Below are 19,373 nucleotides of genomic sequence, written 5' to 3' on the forward strand. Positions count from 1 at the left end.
TATTTTGAACAATACATACAAAACAATTGTGATTGATTTTGCTTCAACCTGTTTATGATAAAATACAAATACAATACCATTTTTTTTTTTTTTTGCAGTTTTCCAAATAGTTCCCCTGATAGATGATGTCAAACATAAAATGAAAAATACACAGAGATTTGCCTCGTTGTTACTCATGTTTTAATAAGAAATACAAACTTGAGTTTACAATAAAACTGTCAACTGTTTCAGTGCAGTATGGGTCACCAAGAAAGTAAGAGTTAAGGAAAACCTTATCCTGATTGGCTTGTTTGGATGAGAGTGTGATGGAGGGATGAGTCAGGAAGAGAGAGAGAGAGAGAGAATACAATCTGTTTAAATAAGATCTTATATATTTGTGTGAGGTTTTAGACAAATATTCTAGTAATGGCAATAGTTCCCCCCTCGGATCAGGACTGACTTCTCGCTGCGTCTCACCTCCTCCTCCTCCGTTTCTCCTCCTCCCTCCTCCTCACTCGCTTCTCTCTCCCCTCTCCTCATAAACCCGTTGGTCGTGGTCTCGGCTGCTCCACTACCCAGCGCTCTGTCGATCAGACTGCAGTTGCATCTGAGGAAAAAAAAAAAAGGGGGAAGTTTTTGGCGAGTCCCGGAGAAAAAAAGAGGCTTTTGGTGTGTGTGTGTGTGTGTGTGTGTGTGTCCCCCCATCACCTCCTTCCATCTCTCCCTCCGAAGCGCGGACACTGGAATTATGAGCAGAGCTGAGCCACACTCTTTCGTCCTGGTTTGAAAAAAGAAAAAAGAAAAATCCGCTTCCGAGAGAAAAATCTAACCCACCATGGAGATCGGACTCCGCATCCTCCTGTCGTTCCTCATCCACCAGGTAAGACGTGCGCGGGAGTCAAGTGCGCGTGCGGGGATGGAGACTCGATATTTAAACAGTGTTTGACAAGTTTTTTATTTGGATTCTTTACTTTGGATTTTGGAAGAAAAAAACCTGTTAAAAACCCAGATTATTTGGGGGTTATCTTAAAAAAAAGGAGTGATGGGTTTATAGTTTCTCTGGTCTTTCTTATGTTCAGAGGTGAGAGAAGCAGCGCAGTGGGATGTTGAGAGTGCAAATCACAGCCTTCCCACTCTTGTCTGGTCACATCTATATTCCGCTCAGACACCAACTTGAGCATTTCTTTGGGCGTTTGTGTGTGTGTGTGTGTGAGTGTGTGTGTGTGTGTGCGGAGAGAACTTGGCTACTGTGTGTGTTTACTCATCAGCCTCTCTTGGGGAATCTGATAAATACTTCAATCCTGCTGCTCCTAGTGTCAGAGGCGGGTTAATGTGAGAAAATGTAATGTTCAATATGAGTAATATGTGGCCACCAAATCCTCTCAGATCACGAGATAAAACTGACACGTATATTTAAGAAATGTTTAAGCAGTAAAAGGAAAAGATTGAGGACATTAAATGTAATATATCAATACAAAATATACATGAAACAAATAAAATGCATAATGAACAAACAATGTTTCTGCTTAATATAACAGGGAGTAACTATCAGTGTATGTTCATTTAAAAAAAACGTGTTTGTGTGCCATTTCCATCAGTTTTTTTTGTCGACCTAAACCTCGACATTGGTGCGACAAACTGGAGACGGAGATTAAATGCTAACATAACATACGTCAATTCATGAGTCATGAAAATGCTTCTTTGAGTCAGCAGTTGTTTTTACTCTCTACTTTTCGGACACTGACACAAGGATTCGAGCTGAACACAACACATAGAGTGAATAATAATATTGAGAAGAAAAAAGATCAATATTAAAAAGCCTAAATTTAAACAGATTTCTCCGGCATTGGCAAGTGTCTTATTTTGGCTTCTTTAAAGGTCATTTTCTCAGCAGTTTTTAAATTGTATTGTAAAAAGAAACACATTAAAAATGGGAGATTCATATTTATTTAGTTGCTTATTTTAAGACAGATGTATTTATATTCGATTTTTGGTTCTGGGGAAAGATATGTTAAGAGTGCTATATAAATACAAATTACTTTATTACTTTTATGTTAAGAGAATGCGTTACTCTTTTTATTGCCTGTTTTTATTTTACTATACTTATTTGGCCATTTAAGTCAGCTGAAGCTGTTCCCAGCTACATAGGGCATAGGGCAGGGGACTCACTGGAGAGGGCATATGAATACAAATTTACAAGGGAGAAGTGCACAAACTTATAAAATACAGTTTTAATCTTTTTTTTTAAAACTTTTTTTCTTTACTACATTTTTCTACTATACTGTTTTTTTATTTTATTTTATGATAAAGGATTTTATTCTGTTTTTTTGAGTCCAAGCCGCAGCTGTTTGAAGCCACACATAAGTAAAATTCAAGTCTTTTGACTTCATCAACCTCCTCAACAACTTTAATTAAAGTATAATTTAATACATATAGACATATCAACACGGACACAACTTGGATAGATTAAGAAGGGACCAATGAGAGAAAATAAATGTTGTATCAAACAAATAATGAAAAAACAAAGCTGCAAAAAAGAGTTTATAAAACTGATTGTTAATAATAACAAATACGCATTTTAGTATTTCTGTTTTGAAGCATAAGTTGAGTACTATCAATACTAAATATCAATATTCAAGTTTTCCTTCTAACAAAAAGCATCAGACATGTATTGAGTTTTGCTTCCACGTCTTGTCTCTAGTGTAAAACACCGCTAGATCCCAAAATTCTCATTCAAGCTGTGATGCTTCCCCCTCTACCCCCCCGAACACACACAGATTTAAACCTGCTTGTGAATTTGAAAGTAGTTCCATCTATTCCCACTCACGGAAACAACAGTAACGGTGCAGAAGGCATCTCATTTAAGGATCAGTTTTTTTTTTTATGTTCATATTTCTACTGTTAACTTCCTTCCAGCAGCTGGAGAAGCTCATTTGCTAGTTTGACCCTTGTAGCCTTCTCTCGCACTTTCTGTTGTGTGTAATTCATGTTTAATTGGTTGAACCAGACGTTCACTTCCATGATGTAGTCATGATTCTCTTCATCTGAGACAGTTACGATTGGGGTTAGCAGTGCAGAGCAATACGGTTATTGATTATGACCTTAAGCGTTCACTTCCGATCGTGCTGTATATTCACTTCTCTCGCCAATTAAGGACATGCTGAGTGTCTGGTTGGGATTTAGGGGAACAAACATGTAGTCACATGAACTTCACATCCCAGGTTTGCTCAAAAGTGGAGAAGATGCCTCAGTCTGAATGGAATTCTTAGAGATAGGTCCAGTTTTGTAAAAGTTCATGAAAGGGTTATGAAATCCTGTAGAACTAGGAATATATATTTATCTACCATGTCAGTGTAAAGCTATACAACTACATTCAGTTTGTCATTTATCTTAAAACTAAATCAAGACAATTATCATATTTTAACGAAAAATAAAACAAAAAATTTCAAGTACTTTTTTCTTAACTAAAAGTTAACCATATTTCGGTACTTTCCCCACATAGTCAGTGATTTTTATTTTTTATATAGCCTATGTATCTTATTTCTTATATCTTATTAGACCTCCTGAGGGATCAATAAAGTTTTACCTTACCTTACCCTTCACTTAATTTGAATTTGCTTTTAACTCTTACTCATCTTTATTCGCACAAAGTTATTACGTAATAAGACAAGATCATGATGAAATCCACAACAATGATGGTTAGGGATAAAACTAAAAACTATGACAATACAATATATGATGTAGGAAGTACACAAAAGTATTAAAAAGGGGCAGAAATTCTCTAAAAACGACGACAATTAAGATGTTTCTGCATTAATGTTTGAAGTGTACGTGAGTATATAAAACATGAGATTAAAAGAAAAAAAAAGAAATGTTTACTGTGATGTTGTGAAAAGAGGTCATATGTGAATTTTGTATATCCAATTTTTTTCAAGTAAAATCATTCTTATTTTTTCGCTGGTCTTTGAAAAAAGTTCAAGCCAATAGTCAAAGTGAACAAAGGGTGGATTTGACCGTTTATCGCTCAACACATTTTTGTTCCTGTGGTCTTCCTCAGGTCTATTCCTTCTGTTCTTCTGTGTAACTTAATAAAGGTTTGCTCACAAAACAGTTGGCAAAATGTGATTTAAAAGATTAAAGAATTTGCCTTGATATACAAATTTGAGTGTATTGTGGGAGAACATAATTCAAATGGGTTGAATGAGCAGAGGTAATCAGATGAGGTATTGGTGGATGTAGTTAAACACTGGAACAGTCTCAGTGTCTGATGGTTTTGTGGGCATTTTGCCACAGTGACAAATGTTACAGTGAGTTTAAGGGATAAACATTTTGGAAACAACTCTATATCAACTGTCTGATGACATTGGATCGGACCCCACCAGATGGCACTCGCTGCTCTATAATATAACATATTGTTTTGAGTCCTCACATCCCTTTTTTTAACTGAGGGCGCCACCTGCTGAGTGCTAAAATATATGAACCTGCTTCATGAGGCTTCAACCCATCTCTATATCCCAGCTGACTTCTGACCAAATAGTTTTACTAATGATTTACGACTTAATTTAAACACAAAACATACCACTGCTTCCTGTTTGTCTTACTCCCTCTCAGTGAACTCATCAATGCAGTTGCTGTGTTTCTAGTGGATTTTTTTTATCATCAATTTGCAAGTCCATGCCATGGAAAATTTAAAAGGTTTGTTTTCCATATTCAGAAGATATTCATTCAGGAGTATTCATGATGAGATGTGGTGATGTGACGATGAAGCTTCATGAAGCAGTATTTGTTTTGAGTCTACTATAATCTATGGCTTGGCACAGCTTTTTTTTTTAAACCTCACATTCTTTTCAAACAGAGGGCGCCACCTGCTGAGCCTTAATAAATATGACACTGCCTCATGAAGCTTCATGAGCCCATCACTACTCTGCAGCTTCAATCAATTATTGATTGTTTCATGAACCATTTTCTAACTTAAAAAAACAAACACATCGTAGACTTGTGCTCTATAAGTGCTCTCTGTCTGTCTTACTCCCTCCCAGTGAACTCATCACTGCAGCTGCTGTGTTTTTAGTAGAATTCCATCATCAATTCTCTAGACCATGCTATCAAAAATCTTTTGTTTTCCACTTTCATAAGATGTTCATTTGGGAGTAATCATGATGAGATGTTGTGACTAGTGATGGTCTGATGAAGCTTCATGAAACAGTGTCATGTTGTTAAGAGGTCAGTAGGTGGCGCCATCAGTTTAAAAATGAAGTGATGTTTCATTAGAACAGTTGTTCAAAACAAAAGGAAAATAGTGCAGAGACGCCATCTAGTGGACTCTGAAAATAATGACACTGTTTCATGAACAACTAGTGATGTGTCAATGAAGCTTCATGAAGCGTTATCTGTTTTTCAGAGCCCAATAGATCAATAGCTCTAAAATCTGTTCTTTTAAATATTTGAAACCTCACATTACTTTAGAACGGATTGCGCCACCTACTGATTTCAAAGTTATCACCCTGCTTCATGAAACATCATGAAGGTTCAGCAACCCATCACTACTTCTCAGCTTGCTTTCTTACCAAATTTTGATCGTTTTAAGAACTGTTTTAATAACTTCTAACTTCTGATATTTTGTTGAAGCTTCATGAAGCAGTATTTGTTTTTTTTAGAGCCCAATAGATGGCACCAACTGCTCTATAATATGTTGCTTTGAAGAACTATTTTATTGAAGCCTTACATTACATTAAAGATTTGCGCCTTCCTACTGACCGATGAAGCTTCATGAAACAGTGTCATGTTGTTTGGAAGTCAGTAGGTGGCGGCAACAGTTAAAAAATGCTGTGATGTTTAATTAAAACGGTTTAAAACAGAGGAAAATAGTGCAGAGACCGCCATCTAGTGGACTCTGGAAAAAAGAGACATTGCTTCATGAAGCTTCATCAGACCATCACTACTACTATTCATAAACAATCTTTACTTAAAGCAGCAGCCGCTTCTTATTATACAATACGTTGCTTTTCCAAATACTTTCATCGAACTAATATTGTGGGGTTTCAGAAATGACAGCTGCTTTACTCATGAGCGTCATGAGCCAGTTAGATTGTGTTCAAGGTAACACTTTACAAAGTCCCCCAGCGTTCCTACACCGACGCTTCCTACACCATCTTCCCACGAGCACTGCAACAGCAGCGTCCTGTTCTTCAGCCATAAATCGCTCTTGAGTGAGTCTTCAGGTGACGATTCACAGAATCTCCAGCAGCACTAAAACCCTTCGCAAGAGTTGCTCAAATTAGCAACACATTCTCTTACATGCATGTCACACTCCTTTTTTTCTCTGCCTGACTGGCGGAGGATGACGGTTGAACTCACAGTTTCCTTGCTCTGGCATGTGGGCGTGGCAGTGGGGAGGATTCTGTCACGCACAATTACGACGAAGGCGAGCAGCGGACTGTTAAGGTTCGCTCGTTTAAGTCGCGGCGGTGAGGGCGGACGTAAGTGGTGGTAGCAAGGTCACGATCTCTTTCAGGAAAGGTTGAGTTGCCATGGTGTTACCTGAACAGAAGATAGATCCTCTTTTTTTTTTTTTCTGATTTTGCCTTGACAGCTCCTTTAGCTGACACCATGTTTTTCTTTATCTTGACAAAGGGGTATTTTGTCTGCATTTATGTCTGTCTGACGGCAGGATAGCTCGAAAAGCTGAACGTGTTTCAATAAAACTTTCAAGATAATAAAGAAAATAAATGCTGGTTGTGTCCCGTCAGAATTAAGGAAAGTTTTTGAAAGGAATTCTCGTTCACTTGTGTGGCCTTTTTACTGCTCTAGCTAAAAACAAATCAATACATAAGAGAAAAGGTTGTATTAGCAAGCTCTCATGCGACTGGTGTGTGGGAGGCTCGTATTATAAAACAAATCAAAGTTTATTTTTACAAAAAGTTCAGCCAAAATGCAGTGAATCAGGGCAAAATTCTGAATAGTTAACTGAGCTTAACTAAAAAAAAATGACATCAACGGTAGAGGAAAAACCTACTATTCACTCTCTCTTTCCCCAATTTCTTTTGCATGCTGGGAGCATCAGTAGCTTCCAATGACCTGTTTTATGATGTCATCCAGGTGATAAAGATATAGTCTACTGTTTACACTACTGTCTAGAGGAAGTACTCACGATATTTACCAGTACTTCTTGTCCGCGTAGCATGTTATTGTTTAAACTTCCGCTACAAAAAAAAAGCTTAAAATAAAGACTTATTTAAGTTTTTTTCGACGAGCAGTATGTATGGAGGTATTTGAATGTTTTTAAATCTGTTTGTTTGAACAAAGATGAAGAAAGCTGAGCTCTAGAGGCTACATTAAAATGAACATACACTTTTGCCTATTACTCGAACAGATTACTCTGAAAATAATGTTTAGGTGAACTATTACTGCGTCTCTCATGCCATTAGCTACATTTACTGTATGTTAAACTGAAATATGTACTTTAAAATATAATAATCTTAAAATAATCCTAACCCTTTGTCACCATGACAGTGAGCAGAAAATGTTATCAATATATATATTGATCAAATTGAAATACAAGTGAAATTGTGAATTATATTTTCCTCATTTTCGACAAAAAAAACAACTATTTCGCACAGATGATGCTGAAGTATGAGATTGTTTTTTAAATGCTTGTATTGTAAAACAAATTTCCAGCATTTTGAATCTCGACAAAACCTTTTTTACGGTTTTGTGTCTCCCTCTGTTTAATTCTTGGCACAGTATTGTCCAAAGTTTGGTTTGGTATTTGTATACGATAGCTCTGACTGGCAACTGCTGCATTTAACCTGTAGAATATAACATTGGAATTTTATGTCTGATTTCAATATAGATTAAGTGAAAACTGAGAATAACAGAGAAAGAGTCTTTAAAAAATGTTTGCCATTGGTTCATAATCTGCGCGATCACTCCCTGGGTTGTTAGTTTAATTTCCCAATCCTGTGAACTTATCAATAGTTTATTTAGGGCTGACAAATGATGTGCTTCTTTTATTGCAACAATCCATTTTTTAATTTTATTTCTAGCTTTCAGAAACTAACGGTTGCAAGATAATGAATTCTAAGGGAAATTTAAGACCTCCGCTATATAAGTGAAGATTAAAGTAGATTGACTGGATCACTTAATGACATTTTAATTGTATAAAAAGCTCTTATTCTTGTTTGATACCACATGAGAATAGACTGTTTTAAAGTGTCTTTTAAATCTTGATTTATCTACAAGATTAATTTGCTTCATAAACTGTCCAAAAATGTTTATTTTGACATCGAAGCACATTAATGACCGGACTTACGTGTTAAAACATATTTTATTTTCCTCTTCAAATTACACCTTCTGTTCTCGTCATGTCGGGGCTCTGCTCTGGGTCTCATCCAGGATGTTGTTTGGCAACATCAGGGTCGCACAGGTTGATCCGGCGGCACCTGGTTAACACTCGTCTGTAATATGAGGCCGATCGGTGGCACATCGGTCGAGCGGACACACACTCTCTCTTGAGAAGGAGCGCCGAGCTGAACTCCGAGCCAACAATGCTGATTTTTCTTATTTGTTCGTGGTCCAGGACAATAATCCCGGCATCAAAATGACTGTAAACTCGCCAACTGTGACACAAAATGAGGATCCTCTCTTCAAGCCTGACAGTTTGATGAAATCACATGTTTTGTGTAGTCTCAGGTGATTGACAAAGGCTTATGGGTAATTTACTCCTTCCCACCTTTGCTGAATCCTTCAAAAGAGGTAATTTACTTCGCAGGGTTGTTTAGAAGTGGAGGTAAACACGGACCCGAGACAACCTCTCGTCCGCAGGCTCGTGTCCTCGACGACCTTCTTCCTCGTGTCACTGAGTTCCTGTGATGGCGACATGAATTTTGAAAGATGGTCTAACAGGCGACAGGCTGACAAGCTACAGTCTAATGATGACACTAATAAGAAATGGCTCTCATTAAAGGAAGGGTGATTTCAATCTTTCACTCACTGGTTCTTCTCTCTCCCTCAACCTTTTATCACACACTTTCCTTTTGTTCCTTCGCTCATCCCTCTCAGTTCTGTCTCCGTGGTGGCTTTGGAAGAAAAAGGTGTGAGAAAAGTTAGTGGATAAATCCAGCTAACAGCCTTCGCGCCGGGAAAATAATGGAGATGCTTCGGAGTGTGTTTTCTCAAACCTCTGCCACGGAGGTTATTTTTCTGAGTGTGTCTGTCAATCTGTTATCACAGTAACAAGGAATTTTCAGGACTCATTTAGGTGGGACTTCAATTTTATTAGTTGATGGATTTAAAAAAGATTATAGAATCATCATCCAATTGTATGGCTTCTAACTGCTGCTGCTCCGTATGGAACTAGCTGTGAAAAGAGAAAGAAAATCTGCTTTATAAAACATCAGCAATAATAATAAATTCCTCGTCCCACATAATGTCAAAGTATGATCATATATAAATGGTTCTAATGCATTAAAAAATGTATTTTGTATTTATTATTAATTTACATTTTCACATAACACTTCCCTCCTTTTTGTGTGTAATTTTGTGAGCATATATTAATCCCTCAAAACATTTTTTTTAAGTTAATTGAAGAAATGTTTTGAAAAAAACTCATCTATACAATAATACAATTGCAGCTTATTTAGCTTAAATAAAAGTGTTGGCCTAATGACGCATGTTCTTTCATTTTTCAGGGATTTTTTGTCTTTCTTATTGCCTGACAGTCCCTAACAACAATCACAAAATTTAATGTGGCCCTTGAAGAATTCTAATTGCCCACCACTGTATTAGATATATTAAAATTACAAGTGATGCTCTATCAACACACAACACATTTCATCCTATTCCAGGTTTTATTAAGTCATATAAAATGAACAAAGCGCTTTATAAAGTGTAGCTCTCTCGAGGAGACTCTATGATGAATCTGTGAATTGCACTTCAAAAGACGTCACACGCTAAACAAAGATTTTAAGAAGCAATAACAACACACATTCGTGTGAAAAATAAACCGTCAGACGCCAATTAGTAGAACAACAGGTAAAACCACTTTCTCAGGTAATTATTGATGAAACGAGGAGAGAGTGGCTCAATTATCGTCACAGATGTGAGAGTATATGTGAGAAATATATATTTATAGTTACAACAATGTCGTATTCATCATCGGTCATTGATTCCTCAGCTAATAGGGTGGGTTTTCTTGCCAAAATAACTCTCACTCAGAGCCACTAAATCTTTTTGACCAAATGGTCAAATGGCTTATTAAGAAAAATAAAGTAAAAATGTCCTCCTTAAAAATATGAGCATATTTTAGTAGAAATGTTGTAACATTCAGAGTTTAATAATATATTTTTTTGCTTGAATAAAGGCAAGTTAAAATGAAGTAAGTTAGTAAATCTATCTTATTATTTACTGTATATAACTTTTTATTTTCAAAGTAATCTATAATCTATAATATATAATTAAAAATGTATAAAAATATAAATTAAATGGGAACATTGTGTCACATTATTGTTCTTTTTTTATTTTTTTTTTCTAAAGTGCAGGAGCCACATTAAAGGTGTGGCTTTGGAGCTGTGATATGCAGAGCCCTCGGATTATCATCCCGAAATGTGGCAACACTTAAGTAATTGTAGTTGTTATATATATCGATATATATCGATATATATCGATATATATCGATATATATATCGATATATACATACTCTTTATATTTAAAGCTCCAACGTGCTTGTTTCTAAAACTTGTTTCTGGCGACCCCACTGGTAAAAACGTGTTATTGCAATGTTGTAAAATCCTGAATGCCAAACACATCAGGAACATAAGGTAATAAAGTCGGGTTGATTTTTTTCTGGTAACTTTTCAAAAAAGTACTTTTAAAAAACAACTTTGGCACTCTGGCAGATGCTCACCATCTGTGTTGTTGATAAGGACTTTTTATTTATCAGCAGATTCCCTCGTGACTGCGGCCAAGCAGCACTGCACCACAGTGGGCGATAAGGTCAAACGCCGTCTTAACTACAATGTGAGAGGGTGCGACCTTTTAGAAAAACACTGTCTTGTTCAATCTTATTTTTCCCTCGACTAAGCCGGGGCTCACTAGTGTGGAGAGAGGAGTGAGGTTGAGGGGAAGATAGCGAGAGGAGTAATTAAAGTAAATATGTCCCGTCAGTCGCTCCATTTGAAGTAAGTGGGATAATTATACCCCAAAAAAAAAAAGAATGACATTCGCTGATGTGCGCCTCCACTGTGAAATGCGCCGGGCTCTTAAATCAACCACTGTTCCCAGAAGAGTGGATTAATGGCTAATTCCAAACTGGTTTTTAGTGGACGATGAAACCAGAGATGACAAACACATGAATTAAAGGACTCATGTGTGAAGGACGGACTGATAAAAACCGAGCCCCTCATCCCTCCCTCCCTCCCTGTCGCTTCCGATCATGTCGTTTTCAAAGTCGAACAAGCAGGTGTCCGCACGACACGTCTGGCAGGGGGAACATCGGGAGTCGTAGGTGGCGCCGTCCCCCCCCCCCCGAAACGCTCCGAGATCGTTCAGCCACTGTTCGGGAATATTCCATCAATCTATTATGCATCGACCGTATTTATGAGCCGCTCAACCATGCGGTTCTGCTGGTTATTTTTGCGAAAACCTCCTTCAAACACTTCCCCTGATGCGTCTTCTTGCCTGTTAAACACCAAAGAAAGCAAAGCAGTGTCTGCGTTTATGTAAAAAAGGCTGGCGTCGCACCAGAACCATTTCTTCCCATTGTTTGTTCACAATACTTGAGGGAGAGCACCATAAAAGTTTTATTTCCATGAGCACCGGTTTTATCCTCTGCCTGGTCCTATCCTCAGGCATTGAAGTGTCTCCAGGGATTGTTCACTCTATAACAGGGGTGAGTAGTTAAAGTTCTAGTGGGGCCACGTTATGTACTGGCCGTGCTGCGAAGGGTCAACAAATAATTATGGATAACGCCCCGAGAAAAGAAGCATCATTAGGTTTTGTAGATAGTTATCATCTGTCAGTGAAAATGACATGTATTATAGAGGAAGAATAATACCATTATAAATAATTCTATGTTATACAATTCAATAAAACTCAACTCAATCTCATCCTTTACTAATAATTTATTCATTTTTTTGGTTAAATCATGCACGTACAATCCTAGAATTATCTGCCTCAATATACCATTTTAAACTGTAATTGAACTAATTCAAAATGTCAATCAAAAACCTCTCAACTGTACTGAATTTCCAGCTGTTATTAAACACTGAGCTGATCCAACAAAAGTTATTTTTTTAAAGGCTGGAAACGGAGAATAAAAGTTCTTATTATTTCTTCTCCTTATTCCTACGTTTCTATTTTCTGTGTCTTTGTCCATGAATGAGAATCAAGGCTGGTTTTTAAAAAGACTGCGTTGGTATTCTTTTATGACCACGCAAGCAATTTGATCCGCCTGACCGTATGGAAAGTGCAGTATAATAAACTGGAATAAGAATGATGAACAAAAGTTTTTTGACCTCCTGATATTTCTTTTGAATTAGGGCCAAAAGAAATCATACATATCGTCAAATATACAGCATATGAGTTTACTTCATTATAAGTTATTATGATGGAAGTTTGAAAATGTAATAAAGAAATAGAAATACATTTTATTTAAATATATACTGTTAATCTATATGAAAGAACTTTCAGTAAATTCAGTTCAAAACATATTCATGAAATATTCAAAAAAATGAAAAAAGAGATGAATAAATAATTAAAGAAAAGTAAAAAATATAATGTCTTTGTAGATAATTATCGGTTGTTGTTGCAATGTAAATTAGGAAGTTCCAAAAACATCATACATATTGTTAAATATACAGTGTATAAGTTTGCTTTATTACAATTAATTATGAAGAATTCAAAATGTAATGAAGAAAATAGAAATAAAAAAAGCAACAAAGGAAAAAAATTGCTTGCCCCTAGACCTACACTTTCAACAAATTGGCCTCCAACTTCTCAACTGATATCCAGAATCTAGAATTTAAGCTTTACAAAAAGACAGATTTCACTTATTTTTTCCAAGTTTTAGGTGAAGTTGTGTTTGTGTTCTCAGGCTTGCATTATATGCTGAGATTGTTACAAGCAGCTTAAATCTTATAAACAAATGTTTGTTGTATTATTATTTTACTTAAAATACTTTTTATCTAAATATATACTATATATCACAAAACGGCAACATAATTTAACATGATATAAAAGCAAATATTAACGAAAGATTTAAATGAAAAAGAAAAAATAAAGAGAAAAATAAATTATAAAAAAGGTATATTTGAAGAAAAGTATCTGTGGTTGTCCTACTCTAAATTAGGGATATCTGGAGTTAAAAAAAAATATTCACAAAAAATAAACTTAAAAAGATGGGAAAGGGAGAAAAAAAAAGATGTAATCTTTAAGTAGTCAAGTAAAAATTATGAGTTAATTTAACGCTTTTTGTCTTTGGAACGGTGACTCATCAAAAACAATGATTTTTTCTCAACCAGATCGTTTTTTAAGTTAATCGAAAGCCCTTTTAAGCCTTGTTTCCCAAGTAGAATCTCCTCCTGCCTCCTGATAATAGAAACGTAGCTAATGCGATAACATCAGACAACTTTTCAAGATGTAAAGAGATGAAAACTTCAGGAAAAAAATGGGGTGGGAGTTAAATCATTAATCTTCCAACCTCAACTTTCAGATGACAGACATCTGGAAGTTACCTTCTAAGATGCTCTTCACTTAACCAGGGACAAAGGTTTCGCATTAACATAAACCCCCTTGAAAATCCAAAGCATCTCCAGAGAGGCTTTTGACATTTGCCGTCAGAGTGACAACATCTCTGCAATCTCTCGGCGCTAAACCACAGGTTTTTAATGTTAGGATGGAAATGTATTCCCTCTGCCTGAGGTTCTCTCTTGGATGTCCTACAGTAGGTCTCCTCAACCTTGATGACATGGGCTGCTCTGCAGTTTCATACATCATCTTGAGCAAAAGATTGTGAAAAAAACTGTTACCCCCGAGTTCCTTAACGCAACAATGTGTAACATTTTTCTTTTTTTTAAATCCATTTTCCATTACTTTTTGGAATCACAAGTTTCATTTTCAGTCATGACTCATGCAGTAAATATCCTTAAATGTTGATTTAGTTTTCTATTTACATTAAACAGTACATAACAATTTTCTTGCATAGTTATTGGTTTGTATTTTTCCTGTGATTCTTTCATGTGACAACCAAACTTCTTCCAAGCAGTGAGTCAAAGACAGTGTTTATACAGGACTGAAGTAGTTTCCGAGGTTACCAAGAAGATCAACCCAACAACCCCCTTTATTTCGTATTACTAACAAAAGTACATGCTGTGATTTTGCAATGTATGTGTACAGTTACTTGTGTCTGACCAGTGGGGTCGCCAAAAACAACATTTGAAAACCTGCACATTGGTGCTTTAAATATAGAAAGTTCGAATTAGATATAGAGAGAAATAAATAGTTTTTTATTCTACAAATTATATTTGTATTTTCACTTAAGAAGCTGTTGAGGATTTAAAGATGAGAGTGAAAATGAATGGATGGATCTTTCTGGTCATTTAAATACAAACTTATTTACTGGCGGTTAAGCTTTTGATTGTAGAAGTAGATAATGATAAGAGATAAGAAATTTAGCATAAATATCTTCAAAATATTGGGTGTTTCTTTTACCCAAACAATTTAATTTGTATACAGAGTTCGCCTAAGAGCAACAAACAAAATGTACTAAAGGGGAAAAAGGAAAGACTGGCTAGAAGATGACAACCTTAAAAATACCGTCTCACATGAATAAACTAAGATAGAATTTTCTCTGTGAATATATCCACCTTTCACATTTTTTTTTTAAACTGTCAAGTTTTTCACTTATTATTTATTTGAAGTCGTCCTTATCCATTTTAATCAAATGCCTTGTATATTTTTTATGTGTGCAAAAGTTAGTTTACTTGATCCTAAGGCCTCGTTTAAAAATAAAATCACAAGAGATCCATCACCTTCCCTCTCACATTGTTCCAACGCTCCCAATGGGAACTTCTCCTCTGATGTGCCACTTAACTCCCAGAGCCTCTGATGTGATTGTTTGAAAGCATCAACCCCACTTCCCTATCCTCGCCTAACATGACTCTTGGGTGTCTCTGTGTTCAGCAAGTGTCTTTGAAGTAATCAAATCCCTCTCTGCTGTTAAACACAACTGATGGCTTAGAAGGTCTTCATGACTTTTACAAGACACTTTTTTTGTCTCTGCTGTTGCCAAACGTTTCAGAATGAACAGATCTTCTCATATCATGTTCGTAATCTTCCCTGTGTTTATGTGCCATAAAACAATGAACATATATAGAGAATGTGTTTTGTAGTTTTCCTATCGTTAAATAATAATAATAATAATTAAAGCCAAAAAGAGGCTCTTGCTATACTGATGTTGACATAGTGACACTGTTAAGTGAAGAGCTGTTGAGTATAAATACCACTTAGATCCAATAGGCTTGTTGAATTAAATGTGTTACTTTACACTGAATAATCTAAAAATGCTTTTTTGTTGTTTTGTCCGTTCAACCTGGTAAAGCATTTGAGGCTTAAAGCTTCCAGAGGAATCGTTCAATTGTTGATTTTTTCTCTTGGGTGAAAAGAGAAGCTATTTATTCCCCATTTTAACAGCATGTGAGAATATGAAAGAGTGAACTGTAGCTTCAAATGGAGTATAATGGCCGCCACTTCAGTTTCAGATGTTGTTTCTTCTGTGAATTTCCTAAAGTCCAAGTCTCAGTGGGAAATGATTGAAAGCAAAGTTGATGATGTTTTGTTTGCCTGCATGTTAGTATTTTTTTTAAATTTGTATTTATGTCTGTTTTTCAGTCTTTTGCCACAATTCCTGGAAAAGATTTGAATATATTTCAATTTAATATACAGGAAATGTAGATAATGGCATGAGAGACGCAGTGATAGCTCACCCAAACATTATTATCACAGTAATCTTTTAGTTTTTAGAGTAATAGGCAAAAGTGTATGTTCATTTTAATGTAGCCACAAGAGCTCAGTTGTCTTCATCTTCATCCAAAAAGACAGATTTAAAAACATTCAAATACGGCCATACTGCTTGTCTGTAACTTCCATCTTGTAATGAAGCATTGAGAAAATAAATTGTTCGGAATAAAAATACTTAAATAAGTCTCTTAGGTTTGTTTGTAGCGGTAGTTATAAGTCTTTCAGCTACTTTTTGACGTCTTCCCTCATTGAAACATAGCCTAGCAGCGTCTGCTAAAAACAAACTTAAAATAAAGACTTGTTTAATGGGTTTTTTTCTGAACAATTCCTCTTGTGGATGGACTTCATAGACAATCAATATGGAGGAATTTGGATGTTTTTAACTTTAAAGAAGATGAACCTGAGCCATTGGCATGGATTTACATTTTTACCTATCATTCTGAAAACAGATCTGGACAGATTACTCTGAAAATAATCCCAACCCTTAGTTGACATGGGTGAACTATCACTTTAATATATTGCAGCGTTGTTCCAAACAAACCATCTGGATCCAGGTTTCTTTTAAAAGGGTTCATCAGTCGTTTTCAACGGCTTCTGCAATACAAGGGAAAATTTATACAACACAGCATACAATCCGACAAGTAAATTGAACATACATTTATAAAACTTTGGTGAAAAAAGCAAACAGTTTGTGGCCTAAGACAAAGATCAGTGTCCCTTAATTTGACACCAGGAAAAATCTCTCCATATATCGGGGAGTTCAAGTAACTTGTCTTGTTTTAAAGCTAAGAAAAGATGAAGCGTAGGGGATTGATACACTTAATCAGTCATGATGAAGAAAGTGCCCCACCTACAGGTAAATCTCTTATTCAATCTACATTCCTTAACTCTACGTAACTTCTACCACTTCAGCCACTTAAGAGTCCTTAGCGTGGTACTCCATATACAACTAGGAGGAGGTCCCAGGGAAGACCCAGTACAAGGTGAAGAGACTTTAGGCCAGAAGAATGTTTCTGACAAGTGAAAGGTTTACGCCTTTGCTTAAGTTGTGGCTCTAACATCGATCCTTGAGAAACTGTGAAAAATTAATGTCCCATTTTCTCTACCTTACAGTAAATCGGAACCACCTTTTTTTTTTTTAATATTGAAACATATTGAACTTGTACCCTATAACTTTTTAATCAACAAGCTAAATGCCTATTAGCTCGCCATCTAATTTGTTAGTGTGTCGGTGCTCCGGCGTGAACATTAAATCTCTGATCTGATTGCTTCTCCATAACGTCTATTTGCTCCTCTAACTTCTAACGTTTAGTTATCCTTGCCGGATTTGCCCCGCAAACCTGAAGTAATTAAGGCAATGAGTTGAGGGAGCTCCGTTTCAGAGCCATTCCAATATTTGCTGGGATTGCATTTTGTAAGTACACTTAAGGGATTTCTGTAAAATGGCTGAGCTGTTACCCACATGGGGAAGGCAGAGGCAGCAAATATTGCCGGAGAGTCGAGACGATAGTTTAGGAGGAGGTGTGGTTATGTGAGTACAGATAACGGGAGATGTATCAACCACTCCTGGTACTAACTTCGGCTATTTGTTACAAAGAGACTGGTTGTCATTTTAGTGTTCCCCTCAAGAAAATAAACAAGAAGCACAGCCAACTTTATTCTAGTTTCTCTTCGGCGTCCTTATTATCCAAATGAACTTCATCAGCTACAGGGGGAGCTGCTTCTTTGCTGACAGTTCTCTGCTACGAAGATTCTCTAAGGAGAACTGACTGGATTTGAGTTTCATTAGGATTGCATGTCTTTACTGTCACATCCCCTCACCGCCTCGCACGCTTTACTGGACACAATTTTCCGCTGTGGTGACCCCTACACTGATGGCTGGGTTCTTTACGCTGCAGTAGACTCACACTAGGATAGCCGTTATCAGTGAATTCTCCGATGCAGCCCCCCCTTGAGGTCGACCGGCCTGAAAGAAGGATTTTCTGTCCATCCCAGAGTCCCAGAAGACAGTATACGCAAGTATTGTGCAGGCAGAAGAGACCTTAACGAATCACAGAAAGCTGTCACGAGTCAAACGGTGTGTCCAAGAAGACATGTGGGTCAAACGCATGGATGACTGCCACCTGAAGGCTAACAGAGTCTTGTGTGCGAGAACATCAATCTGAGTTAATTCATTTCATTTTCGAGGCAGATCAAGTGATGTGTTTTGACATGGCTTGATAAAGACTGGGTCGTTGGACCCCGGAGACATGATGAGAACGTTTGTTAGAAAACGTTTGTGACTATTGGGACCAGCTAGGAGGCTAACACGGTGATACTGGACTGTAGGACGGGCTGTAGATTCCGGAACCTCCTTGCAAAGTCCAAGACTGGCGGGGCTGGTCACCATGCCGTATCACGGTTAATAAATCATCAAGACGGTTTCCAACCACAGCAGTGCGTCTTCCTCTTCACAGTACTTTGGTTTTCGTCCAACAATCGGGCATCTCTGATAGTTGGAGATCAGGAAGTACCAGATCCAATTATCTGCTCCACGATGTTCCCACTGTTTCCTAAAGACCTTCTCTAGTGGATCTTCTCCACACAGAACTTACGCCAAGAAACAAATCAGGTGACTGATAAGAATCATCTACAATCTAGATCAGGAACAACAACCTGAATTCCGACTCATGGGTATCAGGAGGAAAAAATGTATCAAAGAAAAAAGTTTTGTAATTCTGGTTAAACTAAGAGTAGAAATTAAATGGCAATATCAATCATAACAGTGTTCAAATATGGATTTAAGCAACTGACTCAGTAGCGAACTGAACCGGCCAGCGATGGGAAGTATGGAATAAACTGCTGCGGGTGAAAAATGCTGAGTGTTAGCTTTTTTTTTTTGTAGCCTCTGCAGTAATTATATTTCTAGACATTTTAGAAATGAGTTCCAACGACTTGAATGTGGTTCAAGTTTTGGTTGTAACTCCAAATCCAAGCATGTCAAACTGAAGATACACAGAATACTTTTGTAACATCAATTATCAGGAATTTTCTTTGTAATGTATTAGACGATTGTTTTTATTAAATCCTCTTTAAACTGTGTCATTTCCAAGCGTTTACTCTTCAAATATATACGGCATATTTAGAGCTTTTCTAACTCCAATAAAATACCATTCATTAAACCAGCTAATTAAATACATCACTATATTGTTGTTGTGTCATTTTATGTGCCGAGGGAAGCAAAAAAAAATTAAGTATGACTCTGTTAACCTCATCAGTCAATTTAAATATTCTACGAGGAAATAAAACCAATTGGCTGTGAACAAGCGTTTTTTTTTTCCTCAAGTGATACACTGTTTTTACAAGGTTTTCTGTATTCAGGGCATGAGCACGTGCCTTC

At 36.6% G+C, this 19,373-nt stretch overlaps 1 protein-coding gene across 1 annotated transcript in view; it reads left to right on the forward strand.

Annotated features, from left to right (window-relative positions):
• Positions 1–309: 309 nt before the first annotated feature.
• The window catches only part of cdh13 (cadherin 13, H-cadherin (heart)), a 336,887-nt gene continuing 317,823 nt past the window's right edge, over positions 310–19,373 (forward strand). Inside the window, exon 1 of the mRNA XM_087796847.1 lies at positions 310–859. Within this exon, the coding sequence (XP_087652973.1) occupies positions 815–859 (45 nt within the window). The 5' untranslated portion in view covers positions 310–814. The remainder of the gene's footprint in view (positions 860–19,373) is intronic.

This window comes from Callionymus lyra, chromosome 8 (assembly GCF_982586985.1).
Source record: "Callionymus lyra chromosome 8, fCalLyr1.hap1.1, whole genome shotgun sequence".
In the NCBI taxonomy this organism is placed as follows: Eukaryota; Metazoa; Chordata; class Actinopteri; order Syngnathiformes; family Callionymidae; genus Callionymus; species Callionymus lyra.